Source organism: Xyrauchen texanus, chromosome 47, assembly GCF_025860055.1.
Source record: "Xyrauchen texanus isolate HMW12.3.18 chromosome 47, RBS_HiC_50CHRs, whole genome shotgun sequence".
NCBI lineage: Eukaryota > Metazoa > Chordata > Actinopteri > Cypriniformes > Catostomidae > Xyrauchen > Xyrauchen texanus.
In genome coordinates this window covers 18,789,128-18,803,893 of record NC_068322.1, presented here as the reverse complement: position 1 = coordinate 18,803,893, position 14,766 = coordinate 18,789,128, and the positions used below count along the sequence as shown (strand labels likewise).

At 38.1% G+C, this 14,766-nt stretch overlaps 1 protein-coding gene across 1 annotated transcript in view; it reads right to left on the bottom strand.

The window, feature by feature from the left end:
- Nucleotides 1-14,766, bottom strand: part of LOC127639271 (membrane-associated guanylate kinase, WW and PDZ domain-containing protein 2-like) — a 321,578-nt gene that overhangs the window by 214,561 nt on the left and 92,251 nt on the right. Inside the window, exon 2 of the mRNA XM_052121194.1 lies at nucleotides 10,870-10,986. Coding sequence (XP_051977154.1) covers nucleotides 10,870-10,986 — 117 coding nt within the window. The remainder of the gene's footprint in view (nucleotides 1-10,869; nucleotides 10,987-14,766) is intronic.

Below are 14,766 nucleotides of genomic sequence, written 5' to 3'. Positions count from 1 at the left end.
CTGGTTTTAAAAGCAGAAAAATCCTCAGAGAATCTCATTCAAAACCGAACCAAATGTTGGCATAACTGACTTTGTTACTACATAACCTACCACAAATAAACATGGGCCGTCACTTATTCCAAGTTTTGAAAACCAAATTTAACATCCAATGTATTTGAATTTATCACCTTAATCAGACAGATCTCACAGTGATATCGGAAAGAGTAGGTTGACTTTTCTTTAGTGAAAATCGGTATATAATTACTGAAATTCAAAACACTGACCCCTGTGTCCAAAGCGGTAAGTGTACACTCCATTTTCTTGGTGTAATGTCCACATAGGGGTGCCAAAAGCACGATATGAAGCAAGTTGTTTTGAGCTGTACAGGCATTAATACAGTGAAGAGAACAGTGAAGAACAGTGAAGAGTGTTTTATAAAGTATACCACCCAACACAAACATACTGTATGCCTAACCCTAACAATAAGTGGAGTAAAAATGTAATGTTAGATGTGAAAATGCAACATCTGAATCGCACTCATCACAGATTATGCAATCGTGATTACTCCCTGGTCTTGACACGGGATCCAAACCCTGGTCTGCATTTACAAAGCCTTTATGTGTGACACAAAAACCCCATCCAAAAATAATCTGAAATTAGATCCCTTTAATATCTTAACTGTTTCAAAGAGCAATGAGAGAAAATTTAAACTTTGGTTAAATCTCCTGCTAGATCTCAACAATGTCTTAAACTGTGCTCAGATTTGCCAATCAGAAGTCTGAGATTTCAATATAACCAATTATTCCAAGATCTGAGCCATTTTATATGACCTGCAATTTTGACAGGCAGGCCTGAAAATATAGAATAGTCATGGAAACCCATTAAACTACTCTAAACTCCTGACACATAACCATGGATCAGTTTTGTTTGGGTCTTTTCATTGTAGAAGGCCATCTGAGGTACATGTTCTATTCTAAAGGATCATGGGGAATCTGTGATGAAGGTGGGCTTTGAATTCTGCACACAGACTGAGAGGCGTGTATGTGTGTGTGTGTGTGTGTGTTTACTCTGGAGATAAGAAGATTATAATTGGCTATATGATTGTGGTTTACATTTGAAACTGACTGCAGCTGTGCCACAAAGACTTCAGAAAGGGAGTGTCTCAAATTTAGAGATCACTGTCAGCAGATTAGACTTCATCCATAACATGAGGTCAAAAAGAGAGATTGTCTCTAGTTCACTCTCTTAGACCAGAGGTAGCCCGATATATATTGGTTTTACCGATTAATCGGTGCTGATAGTTGCCGATAGTTGGTGAATATCGGTTAACTGCAAAAATCTATGCTGATGGTTGCTGATATTGTTGCATTGTTCCTTGCAAAAACTATGTAAATGTGCCGCTTCAGAACATACATTGAATTTCCAAGCTTGAATTGCGAATTATCCACGGGCATGATTAATTGCATTATTGAATTATTATTTGTAGCTTTTTTATTTAATCGTACTGAATTAATGCGTTAAATCGATAGGGTTTAACGTGTTAATTCAATACGATTAGCCTTTCTGTTCATTTAAACCAGTCTCTGCATTCTCCATTGACCTCTCTCATAAACAAGGCATTTCCGTCACCAATCATTGTGTTCTTGTTAGCAATGGTTACCTCTAAAGAAAGACGTGCAGCCATCATCGCTTTGCATCAAAATGGCCTCACATGCAAGGAAATTGCTGCAAAGAATATTTCACCTGAAAGAACAATTTACCGGATCATCAAGAACTTCAAGGAGAGAGGTTCAACTGCAGTGAAGAAGGCTTCAGGACATCCCAGAGTGTCCAGCGGGCGCCAGGACTGTCTCCTCCCGAGGAGTCAGCTACGGAATCGTTTTACCACCAGTGCAGAGCTTGCTCAATATTGGCAGCAGGTTGGTGTGAGTGCATCTGCACGCACAGTGAGGCGAAGACTTTTGGACAATGGCCTGGTGTCAAGAAGGGCAGCAAAGAAGCGACTTCTCTTCAAGAAAAACTTCAAGGACAGACTGAAATTCTGCAGGAAGTACAAGGATTGGTCTGCAGAAGATTGGTACAAAGTTTTTTCTCTGATGAAGCCCCCTTCCAACTGTTTGGGACATCTGGAAATCGATAGTCTGGAGAAGAAAAGGTGAACGCTACCATGAGTCCTGTGTTGTGCCAACAATGAAGCATCCTGAGATCATCCATGTGTGGGATTGCTTTTCATTCAAGGGAGTGGGCTCTCTCACAATTCTGCCCAAAAACACTGCCTTGAATAAAGAATGGTATCAAAACCACAGCAACTTCTCCCAACGATCCAGGAGCAATTTGGTGATGAGCCGTGCCTTTTCCAGCATGATCAAGCATCATGTCACAAGGCAAGAGTGATAATGAAGTGGCTCGGAGATCATTACATTAATATTTTGGATCTGTGGCCAGGCAACTCCCCGGATATTAATTCCATAGAGAACCTGTGGTCAATCCTCAAAAGGCGAGTGGACAAACTGAAGCCCACAAATTGTGATCAACTTTGAGCACCAATAAGGCAAGAATGGATCGCCATCAGTCAGGATTTGGCCCAGAAGCTGATATCCAGCATGCCAGAGCGAATTGCAGAGGTTATGAAGAACAAGGGTCAACACTGTAAATATTGGCTCTTTGCATATATTGAATGTTTTTGCCAGTAGAACCCTTTAAACCTTATGAAATGCTTATCATTGTTTTCCAGTATACCATAGAAACATGTGAAAAATCTACAAATACTGAAGTAGCAAACTTTGCAAAACACAAAATTTATGTCACTGCCAATACTTTTGGCCAAAACTGTACACAGTGTATATATATATATATATATATATATATATATATATATATATATATATATATATACACATTCCCAGTGGGTCAGAAGTTTACATACACTTTGTTAGTATTCGGTAGCTTTGCCTTTAAATGGTTTAACTTGGATCAAACATTTTGGGTAGCCTTCCACAAGCTTCTCACAATAAGTTGCTGGAATTTTGGCCCATTCCTCCAGACAGAACTGGTGTAACCGAGTCAGGTTTGTAGGATTCCTTGCTCGCACATGCTTTTTCAGTTCTGCCCACAATATTTCTATAAGAATGAGGTCAGGGCTTTGTGATGACCTCTCAAATACCTTGGTTTTTTTGTTCTTTAGCATTTTGCCACAACTTTGGTGGTATGCTTGGGGTAATTGTCCATTTGGAAGTCCAATTTGCCACTGAGCTTTAACATCCTGGCTGATGTCTTGAGATGTTGCTTCAATATATCCACATAATTTTCCTTCCTCATGATGCCATCTAATTTGTAAAGTGCACCAGTCCCTTCTGCAGCAAAGCACACCCACAACATGATGCTGCCACCCCATGTTTCACGGTTGGGATAGTGTTCTTCGGCTTGCAAGTTTCACCCTTTTTCCTCCAAACATAATGATGGTCATTATGGCCAAAGAGTTACATTTTTGTTTCATCTGACCAGAGGACATTTCTCCAAACTTGCAAACTGTATTCTGGCTTTTTTTATGGTGGTTTTGGAGCAGTGGCTTCTTCCTTACTGTTATGTTGATATAGGACTTGTTTTACTGTGGATATAGATATCCGTTTCCTCCAGCATCTTCACAAGGTCCTTTGCTGTTGTATATTTAATAGGGCTGTCAACCAATTAAAATTTCTAATCGAATTACATGGTACGCCAATTAATTAATCGCAATTAATCGCATACATAAAAACTTGTTGAGAAAGCCCCACAAATAACAATTATTAAATATATAATGATTAAATTATTATAAATAGTTATTTTTAAATAATTATAAATAAAATACATACAGCACATTTTCTAAAATAATAATACAGATAATTAAAATGCATTAAATTATTTTGGCACACAAGTAAAGCATGAAAAAAGACTTTCAGTGGCTTTAGAATGCAATGTATTGATTTGTTCCATATTAATGAAAATAAACCTATCATTGGTATAGAGTTCATAGCAATAAATTTTAAATTGAATTCGTCAATCAGTCTGAGATTTATTATAAGGACTTGATGTACACCTGCGTCAGACTGACGTTTTGTTGCATCATAAAAGTACTGTTTTAGGTCGCTGTGTCAAGTTAAATGAAGCTTGACAATTAGACATAAAAAAACACATCTTTAGATCCCTGCGTTCGCGCTCCATCAAGCTGTCTTTGAATGTGTTCTCATCTTGTGTTGTCTGCCCTTGGTAAGTGAGCTTTGATCTCTGTCTGTTTTAGCAGAACGTTGTCTATACATCAAGTTTCGCTTACTGTCCTCTGGAGAAAACAAGTGGTATTCCAAGCTTGAATTGCTCAGATATAAGGAATATTCCTTATTGCGATCCGGGGACATCAAAAATTGCATTAATTTTTTATATAATTCATCACTCTGAATTCACGCACTAAATCGACTGCCCAAATATTTACTTTATACATGAAGAAAATTAAGCTTATTTTTGTATCATTAAGATTGTTTGCATTCTGACACTTTTTAATGACATTTAAGCACACTCTCCCCAAATAGTCCCCCATTTTAATTTTGAGTTATTTTGTAATTCACATTGATGTCTTAATAACTTCTACTGTTATAGAAATAAAAAACACTTGACAGTTTAAATAATATATAATTATTATTATTTTTTTTTAACATTTTTTACATTTTTACAACAAAATTTGCCTTTTTCATTACATTGGGTTTTTCATTAATTGGATTGTCTGCTTAATTGCCATCTGTGATTCCTGCACAGCTATTGAATCTAACATATATTGCAAAATAAATTACAGTTAAACAAGCTGTGAGCTTGCAGTCGTCATTGAATTTGGTGAGATAAAAGACTGGGTACCATGAAATAATGCAAAGATGCATATTTCTATTGTGTTGTCGTCGCTTCCTGATTTAAAACCGAACTCAAAGTGCGACTAGTGCATTCTGATTCATGAAAGAATGACTCTTATAACCAGTTTCTTTAAATGAATTGCTCAAAAATACTCTTGTTCAAAAAGAGTTTTGAATCGACTCACTTACTGAACCTCCCGTATTTACTTTCACTCATATCGGACTTGAAATTAACCATGACATTTTGAAACTCTGCAGCAAAACTGAATTTTGTAGGAAACAAATGACTGTCAAGAAAATAATGTCACAATGCAACAGAATCTTAATGGTCCTAAAATATGCTTTATTTTCCTTCTAAACGAGGAATGAGAGATAGATTACCTTCCATACCTTCCATTTTTTAAATAAAGCCTAAATATCATGACTATATACTAACCATAACCCAAAAATACATTCAGAATTAAAAAAACAAAACAACATTATTCACTTTAATTATTAAACTTTTAACTGAGAATGTTCCTGGATATCCCCCAAGTGAGGTTTTGTCTAATTTTACCAACTTCTAGGGACAAATTATGCCCCCAAGTATAGTTAAATGAATTGTTTTCTCTCTGACCTCATCTGCAGTTAAACGCTTCTTTAGCTGATGCCAGGGGCCCTCAGTGTTGGGGTTTTGCCCTGTAACATCCCCTCATCCAATCAGAGCACACAATGCATGTGCAACCAGGCCAATTATAGCCCTGTTTTGTAAGAGCTCAACAACAGCAGCACCATTTCTTGAGTTCCTGTGTATTCACTCATAGTGGATGGAGGAATGGATGAAGGAACGAGTTGGAAGGAGGTAGTAAAACAATACATTTTAATGCTTGTATTACACACCAACCTACATTTACACATTTATTCCAACATGATTAGCTTGTGCGGAAGCTCACCTGATAAGAGTGTTGGACTCTGAACTCAGAAGTACGCAGTTGACACGTGGACACGCAAGCTGACACGTGAAACGGAAGTGTCATATAAGTGACAAAAAGAGGATGTGGTTGCTTCGGAAAATTAGCTTTTCATTTCAAATTTTGTTTTTGGACACTATCGATTATTTTAGGTAAGGATGTCTGTTTTGTTTACCTCTCATTTGCTTTTAGGACACTTATGTTAAATGTTTAGGTTAGGGAAGTACATTTTACTCATTAAAACCACCATCTAATATTCATCTTAAACACCTCATCTGATAACGACACCATTTCACTCGCTTTTGCTGCCCACTGCTGGGTATTTCAAAGGGAAACTGCAGCTCAACATGCAATAATGTAATGTACATGGGATCAGGCTGGCCTTATTTCTGGAAACAAAAGTGTGCCAGACATTTCTGGGAGGTAATAGTAGCCAATCCTATTGAAGACAGACATTAGCTCTGGCATCTCAGAATAACCAAAGAGCAAAATTTGAGATGCTTTGCAATTATATTGGTCCAATTAGTCCAGTTATGAGTTTGCCTTGTTGAGGCAAAGTCACATGGCTTTTATCTAGGAACTTATTCGGTAAATGTGTTTGCATCGTAGTTTATGTCTAGTTCATGTCTATTTGCAGAATACATTTGTAGAATATAATTTTTGTTTTTTTGCAATATCCTAAAATTTGCATAAAATATGTGTGGAAGGTAACCCCTTTTGTGACTCATAAGAAGTCTTGGAATTACTGTAGATGTATTTTATATCCATTTTTGATAACTAGTATGATGAAACCACTTCTTTAGTCTGCAAAAATTCAATTGAAGAGTTCTGAAAATGAGATTTTGGGCTCGAGTACTTGTTTAAGGTAAAATCAGAGCAGCTTGCTGTATTGGATTTTGCCGCAGAGACCTTCTCCATTCAGGTCTTGTTCAGTAGCAAGGGAGTTATAGAGAACTCTGGGAACATTTATCTGCCAATTCAAGCTTGTTCCATTTTTTAGGTGAGGGTTTTGCTCTGAAAATGTGTCAGACTGTTCATGGTGGCAGGTGCTTTGGAAAAAGGCTGATCCATATTGCTGTTTTCTGAAGTGAAAATTTGACCTGCTTCAGACTTGTTATGAGACTTCAATTTTTTTTAGAAAATTAGGAATTATGAGGTTGAGTAAATGATGGCAGAATATTAATTTTAAGCCTCGAGTAACTCTTACTTTATAAAAGAGATCAGTGGGTGAATCAAGAGAGAGAGAGAAACAGAAACAGATGAATGATTACTTGTGTTATGGTCAGTGGTACATTTTAGAAAGGACAGTGTCTCAGGGTTTCTGGTTAGATATCGGAGGACATTGCATCCCCCATTAATAATCGAATATCATCTCTGTAGAGGTTCAATGTCAACACTAACAACGTCTAATGTCACCCTGTCTGAGTGTGTGTGTGTGTGTGTGTGTGTGTGTGTTTAGGTGTGTGTGTGCCAGGAGTAACCTGTCATGGCACCCTAAGCTGTAATAAATCTGCAGTTCTGTGCTTATGAGCATTACTGGCCATTGCTCAGCAAGCAGCCAATCACATCGCAGAGAATGTGACGGGGAATTGGGACTCAATGTCCTCAACTTCTACCTTTTGATTGTATAATATCCGGAGGCATGGGCACTGTTCCAAACGTAGGGAGCTGCATTAAGGGGATCGCACACCAGACGCATCTAGCGGATGACACTGAGCATTCCAAAATTCGAAACAAATGTTTTCTATGAATGTACGCACACCGCCACCACTCGGAGTCTGTCCACGGCACCCATCTAAGACTCCGGAGTCTGCTCATATTTATGCAGCGCCATGGAGGCACCAAACATGAATCCCATGCGAAATCAGCGAGGGAAAATTCTTCGTCACCAGAAGTCCATTGCGCAAAATTCGTGAATTCACGGTTTCCCATTGAGATGACTGTGACACCACTTTTCGGAAGCATCCTAACTAAAATCAAAACTTACAAGTTCCTAATTTGACATGCTCTACATAAGCAACAACACCGCATGGCACGCAAAATAGCTCTTCTTATATTAACGTGATTCTCACATAAACAAGGGACTTAAGGCCCCAGCAAACTTACGGAGAAATGCGTCTTCGTTCAGAGGTAAAAACAAGCTTGAAACAATCTGAGCAACGGAATACTTTTGTGAACATTCAGACACCAGCAACACCACTGGGGAGGTGTTTGGAAGAGCATTTAAATGAGGATGCTCAAGACATGTAAAGCATAATAAACTAATGTCACATTAAAATATTTATTAATGACTTAATGACTAATTCTATGAATATAATTCACATGAAATCGGTAAAAGAAGCTGTATTAACTACTCAATGATTTAAAGTAATACATATGCAGTAGATATTGTGTAAATTGTCTTGTTTACATTCATCTGTCATTGACATTTATGATGACATTGATGCTACTGCTTAGACTGCTGTATAAAAGAGTGTTAATGGGTAGAATACAAACAAAAGAATGAGAGGCTTATCTTACTTTGGGCAGATGTGTGAATGGATTTGGCTGCAGATGGCACATGAGTGAAGCAGCATATCAAACAAATGAGTTGATGGGCACTTAAAGAGTATTTTAGTAGATTTTATTCCTTTTAGACTAATTAAAAAAAAATAATTGCATGACATGTTCTTGGAAAAAGTGTCTACTCGAACAGTCATACATATGTAGATAAATTTGCACACCAGTGTGTTCATAATGACTGATCTTAACTGACTGAATGGGAATTAGTTGTCAGTCTCAAAGCAGGTGGAGCTCCAGGTCACACCTACCGATGACATGGACCAATGGCATTAAGAAGGTGTGTAACAGCTGGTAAGAAGTTAGGCTGAAAGTTCACCCAGGCAAGTGGTTACAAATCACCAAAGCAAACTCAAATATTTTTGGTTAGATGTTGTTCTAAAGGATGTCACCCATTTGTTCTTTGATTTCGTATGAAGTACGTAGGGGGCCTAAAATTTACAATTGATTCCAATGGAAATTTGACAATAGCATGTTGCTAAGCTAAAACACAATACTCCATACTCAATACTTTTTTTAATTATTACTGTTATTTGCAGGTTTTCAATGACCAGGGGAACCCTATCGATTACATGAGTAAAAATACATTTATGCATGGGCTTTCAAGCTACCCAAAGCCTCTTCCTCTCTCTTTCTACCTCATTCTCTCTTTCATTCATCTTTGTTTAAAGCCACAAGTTTCCTTGTTTCATCTTCATCTTGCCAGTGTTCAATGATTCCAATATCTGAGGCGGTTTACATCGGAGGCGAGTCTTCACACTTCACTTGCGTTTTTTCATCGTAGATCCATCTCTCTCTCTCATTTGTATTCTCAATCTCGCTCTCTCCCAGGTACTCTTATCACATGTCACTCTCTGATCTAATGGAATCACAGCTCAGTCTCTCAGCTGGACAATAATCATTCTCACACATGACACAAGGCCTACATTTGAGTAAAAGCTTCTCAAGCACCAGTGAAAACCAAAGACGGCTTAAATTTGTAAATATCATCTTCAAACATTTCAAACTACCACTTACAGATTACTGCTCTAAGTATATGCAGTTATACACGTACTGTAAACTCCACTTCATTAATAAAATATATACTTGGTTGGAGGGTGGAAAAGGTTATTTTAAAAAAAGCATGAAGTGTGGCATTATATCCTTGTTTGAATACATTGGCGGCCAAAAGTTTGTTATAATGTATAGATTTTGCTCTTATGGAAATAAATTGGTACTTTTATTCACCAAAGGGGCATTTAACTGATCACAGTGTATAGTCAGGACATTAATAATGTGAACAATTACTAAAAAACTCAGAATCTCTTTAAATACTTCAAATAGTTATCATCAAAGAATCCTCCACGTGCAGGAATGACAGCTTCGCAGATCCTTGGCATTCTTGCTGTCAGTTTGTCCAGATACTCAGGTGACATTTCACCCCACGCTTTCTGTAGCATTTGCCATAGATGTGGCTGTCTTGTCGGGCACTTCTCACACACCTTACAGTCTAGCTGATCCCACAAAAACTCAATGGGGTTAAGATCCATAACACTCTTTTCCAATTATCTGTTTTTCAATTTCTGTGTTTTTTGCCCACTCTAACCTTTTCTTTTTGTATTTGTTTCAAAAGTGGCTTTTTCTTTGCAATTCCTCCCATAAGGCCTGCACCCCTGAGTCTTATCTTTACTGTTGTACATGAAACTGGTGATTAGCGGGTAGATTTCAATGAAGCTGTCAGCTGAGGACATGTGAGGCATCTATTTCTCAAACTAGAGACTCTGATGTACTTATCCTCTTGTTTAGTTGTGCATCTAGCCTTCAACATTTCTTTCTGTCCTTGTTAGAGCCAGTTGTCCTTTTGTCTTTGAAGACTGTAGTATACACCTTTGTATGAAATCTTCAGTTTTTTGGCAATTTCAAGCATTGTATAGCCTTCATTCCTCAAAAAAAAATATTGACTGATAAGTTTCAAGAGAATGCGGTTTCTTTTTTGCCATTTTTGACCTAATATTGACCATAAGACATGCCAGTCTATTGCGTACTGTGGCAACTCAAAAATAAAACACAAAGACAAAGTTAAGCTTCATTTAACAAACCAAATAGCTTTCAGATGTGTTTGATATAATGGCAAGTGACTTTCTAGTACCAAATTAGCAATTTAGCATGATTACTCAAGGATAAGGTGTTGGAGAAATGGGGCCTGTCTAGATTTGATCAAAAATGACTTTTTGATCAAAGACCTTCTGCTGTTTTTTACATCAGTAAAGTCCTGTATATACTTTGTGATCATTTGAATGCCACTTTGGTGAATTAAAGTACCAATTTATTTCCGAATCAGCAAAATCTGTACATTATTTCAAACTTTTGGCTGCCAGTGTATACCTAAAATCTAGTATGACTACCCCTCAATACAGTGATCAAACAATATCAGCCAGGACTTCATGAATAAAACAGCTACATCATGCATAAGCCAGCAGGCAGGCCTAGAGAGTCAGTGTGGGTGTCGGGAGTCAAGGGTTACTCACAGGGTACAGTGCGAAGATAAAGGTTGTCCCGAATTATCTGTTGAAGCTCGTGATCCAGTGAGCCTTTCTGGAAACGTAGGTTGAGATACTGCCTGAGATCTTTATCCACGACACCTCCTGTAACACACACACAGACACACACATAGTCAGATGATACTCTACCATGATAAATCTAATCAAATAACAGACTCCTTGGCATTTACTCCACAATCGCTATAAACACAGTGCCTTTGTGTGCAGTTTTGTCAGAGGTAATATAGGACTCCTTTACGTGAATGTGTGTAGAGGAAAAGGCCTGACAATACTGCAGCAAACCAAGATTCTGTCACTCAATATGAAAAATGATCAAAAGGTGCTCGTCTGAAGAACTGCAAGAAGTCATCTGTGAGAGTTTTCACTTTGTTCTGTGGTAAAATAGCTTCTTCAAAATAGCCTCTTTTTTTTCCAGTAAAACCTTTCTTCTGTCGAAATAAACACACAAACATACACATGGCCTACAAACACCACATCATCTAATTCCTATAGAGGAAGAAAATTACTTGGCATCAGAACACATGACGGTGCAGGGATTCCCATAGGTTCTTTCCAATTGTATATGTACACACACACACACACACACACACACACACACACACACACACACACACACAAACAAACACATAGTCACACGTTATCATCATTGTTACGTACAATGATAAAATGGGGAGGGGCATGTCTCAAAAATGATCTTTTAAGGAATGTAAAAAGAGGATCAAAATAGCTCAACGTAAAGTGGATTATGCCAACACCGATAACTAAGATGGTAGAAAAGGCTGATAACTGATTAATTAGTCAATAGTTTATATACACAGATCAGCCACAACATTAAAACCACATGCCTAATATTGTGTAGGTCCCACCAAAACAGTGCCAACCTACATCTTAGAATAGCATTCTGAGATGATATTCTTCCCACCACAATTGTACAGAGCAGTTATCTGAGTTTCCGTAGACTCTGTCAGTTCAAACCAGTCCTCTCTCATCAAGAAGGCATTTCCACCAGCAGAACTGCCACTCACTGGATGTTTTTTGATTTTGGTACCATTCGGAGTAAATTCTAGAGACTTTTGTGTGTGAAAATCCCAGGAGATCAGCAGTTACAGAAATACTGAAACCAGCCCATCTGACACCAACAATCATGCCATGCTCCAAATCACTGATATTTCCTTCCCAAATCTGATGGTTGATGTGAACATTAATTGAAGCTCCTGACCCGTACCTGCATGATTTTATGCAATGCACTGCTGCCACACAAATAGCTGATTAGATATGGATGATTGTTGGTGCCAGATGGGCTGGTTTGAATATTTCTGTAATTGCTGATTTTCACAAACAACAGACTCTAGAGTTTACTCTGAATGGTGCAAAAAAAAAAAAAAAAACATCCAGTGAGTGGCAGTTCTGAGGACGGAAATGTCTTGTTGATGAGAGAGGACAACAGAGAATGGCCAGACTGTTTCAAACTGACAAAGTCCATGGTACCTCCATGATAACAACACCGTACAATTGTGGTGAGAAGAATATCATCTTAAAATGCTATTCTGAGATGTTTGTTGGCGCTGTTTTGTTAGCACAAGGTGGACCAACACAATATTAGGCAGGTGGTTTTAATGTTGTGGCTGATCTGTGTGTGTATATATATATATATATATATATATATATATATATATATATATATATATATATATATATATATATATTAGTGTTGTCACAACAAGAAAAAAGATGACGACAAGCAAAGCTGCTGCAGAGTCTCAACTGAATCTTGTCAAAAAGAAAAGTGGAAAAAGCCAGGTTTGGAAATTCATAGGTTAGGGAAACATCATAGATCAGCAAAAACCTATTTGTAAACGCTGCTTTCGCAATTTTCTGACAAAGGAGGAAACATGTCAAACTTAATAAAGCACAGTAAAGACAGAAACCCGGATTTATTCACGCAACTAAAGCATATTATCATTTGCATTAGGGCTGAAACGTTTAGTCGACATTATCGACATCGTCGAAAATACAAAATTGACAAGAAAAATGTCGTTGTTGAATAGTCGTTTGATCTCATTTAACATGAAATCACTGTAACAATGACGCGTGAGAGCAGCAGTTCACGCCTGATGGAGGAAGAATTACACAGATCAGTCCAGATGCACTCTAAACTTTCACAGTTTATTTTATGTAGATCCCAAAGTATTAGGGAATTATTAAAAAAAGTACATTCAGAAGCATGTACCGTTGTGGAATAAGCGGAGGCGGAGCTCTTTAAAGGAAACATCCCGGCATTACATCTTAAATGCAGTAAAATTTAATGCGTTATAGCTTTATTAAAGTTCAAATAATACAGAAGCAGATCATGTTAATAACTATAAACTCAGAAACTGGCATTTCTCTGTGTGGTCGGTGCCTCTTCAATGAGTTGCACGAATGTCCCGATCTAAGGGGGAGAGATTGAATCTGCACCCGGCTGAGAGAGATAATTATAATATTATAATATCTATCTATCTATCTATCTATATATATATATATATATATATATATATATATGTCCATATGCATTTCTTATCATGAAGAAAAATGGCAAAATGGAGCTTTATTAATAAGAGAGCACTTTGCACATTAGTTTGGAAATAGTTTTTTATCATTATAATTTTATCAATAATCATTAAATGCTGCCCTGCTGAAAAGAACTGTAGCACCACTTAGATGATGGGCATATTCGGGGGGCTCTGTAGCACATCCATTTTGAGCTACAGTCACCAAATTTTGTACACATATCTCATCAAGCTGGACAACTTTCATGCTGATAGTCATAAGCTCTGCCCAACAGGAAGTTGGCTTTTTTGGATTGATTGAAAAATGCATGCTCTGGAATTCGAAATACTCCTCCAAGGGATTTCACGTTTTGTTTCATGTAATGTTCACCATCGAGGTAAAGAGAAGCCAAAAGTCTGTGAAAGTGATTTGGTGCCTCTTTGTGTTGGTATGACAAGGCACCCCTCATAAGCCAACCCATAGATTTCTGGTGGGAATGTGGCTCTGCAGGAATGATTTTAGGTAAGCTGCGGCAGACCCAGTGACTGTTCTGTCTGTCAGCATCAGAGCCTTGAACTTGATACATGCAGGAACCAGCAGCCAGTTTAGAGAAGCAAGGAGTGTAACATGCACTCTCTTGCATTCGTTGAAGACCAGACAATCTGCTGCATTCTGGATCACTTGCAGAAGCCTAATTGTGCATGTAGGAAGGCCAGCTAAAAGAGCATTACAGTAGTCCAGTCTAGATATGACTAGAGACTGAACATGGAGTTGTGTGGCATGTTCAGAGAGGAAGGGTCTTATTTTCCTTGTTGTAGTGTGCAAATCTACATGATCGGTGGTTTTTGAGATGTGGTCGGTAAAATTTAGTTGGTTTCCACCCCTGAGCCATAGCAGGAAAACAAAGAAACAAACCAATTTTCTAGTCCACCTTTACAAACCACCACTACAAACAACTCTTTTTGATATATAGCAAAATGGGTTATGTGTGTTATGTTGACTTTGCTGCAAATAGTGAGTGTGTATAAGGGTGTTGAATAGGGGGTAAATTATGGTCAATGGTATATTAGGTAGTTGCTCTAGGTCACTGAACATGGCAATGATCCAGAACATGTGCAGCTCCCACCCGTTGCACGGGTGACAGACTCCACACACTCCCAACCAGAAAATAAAAGTCCCCAAACTGCGCACCACCGCAGACACCTCCATCCACTAAAACAGGGCTAAGGGATACTCCCTCCGCTCACCTCTCAGGGATGAGCCCCATCTCCGGGTCACTTCGGTTGGTGTGGCCAGCACCATTGGTACTGGGGTGAGGTCTACTGCTGGCGCTAG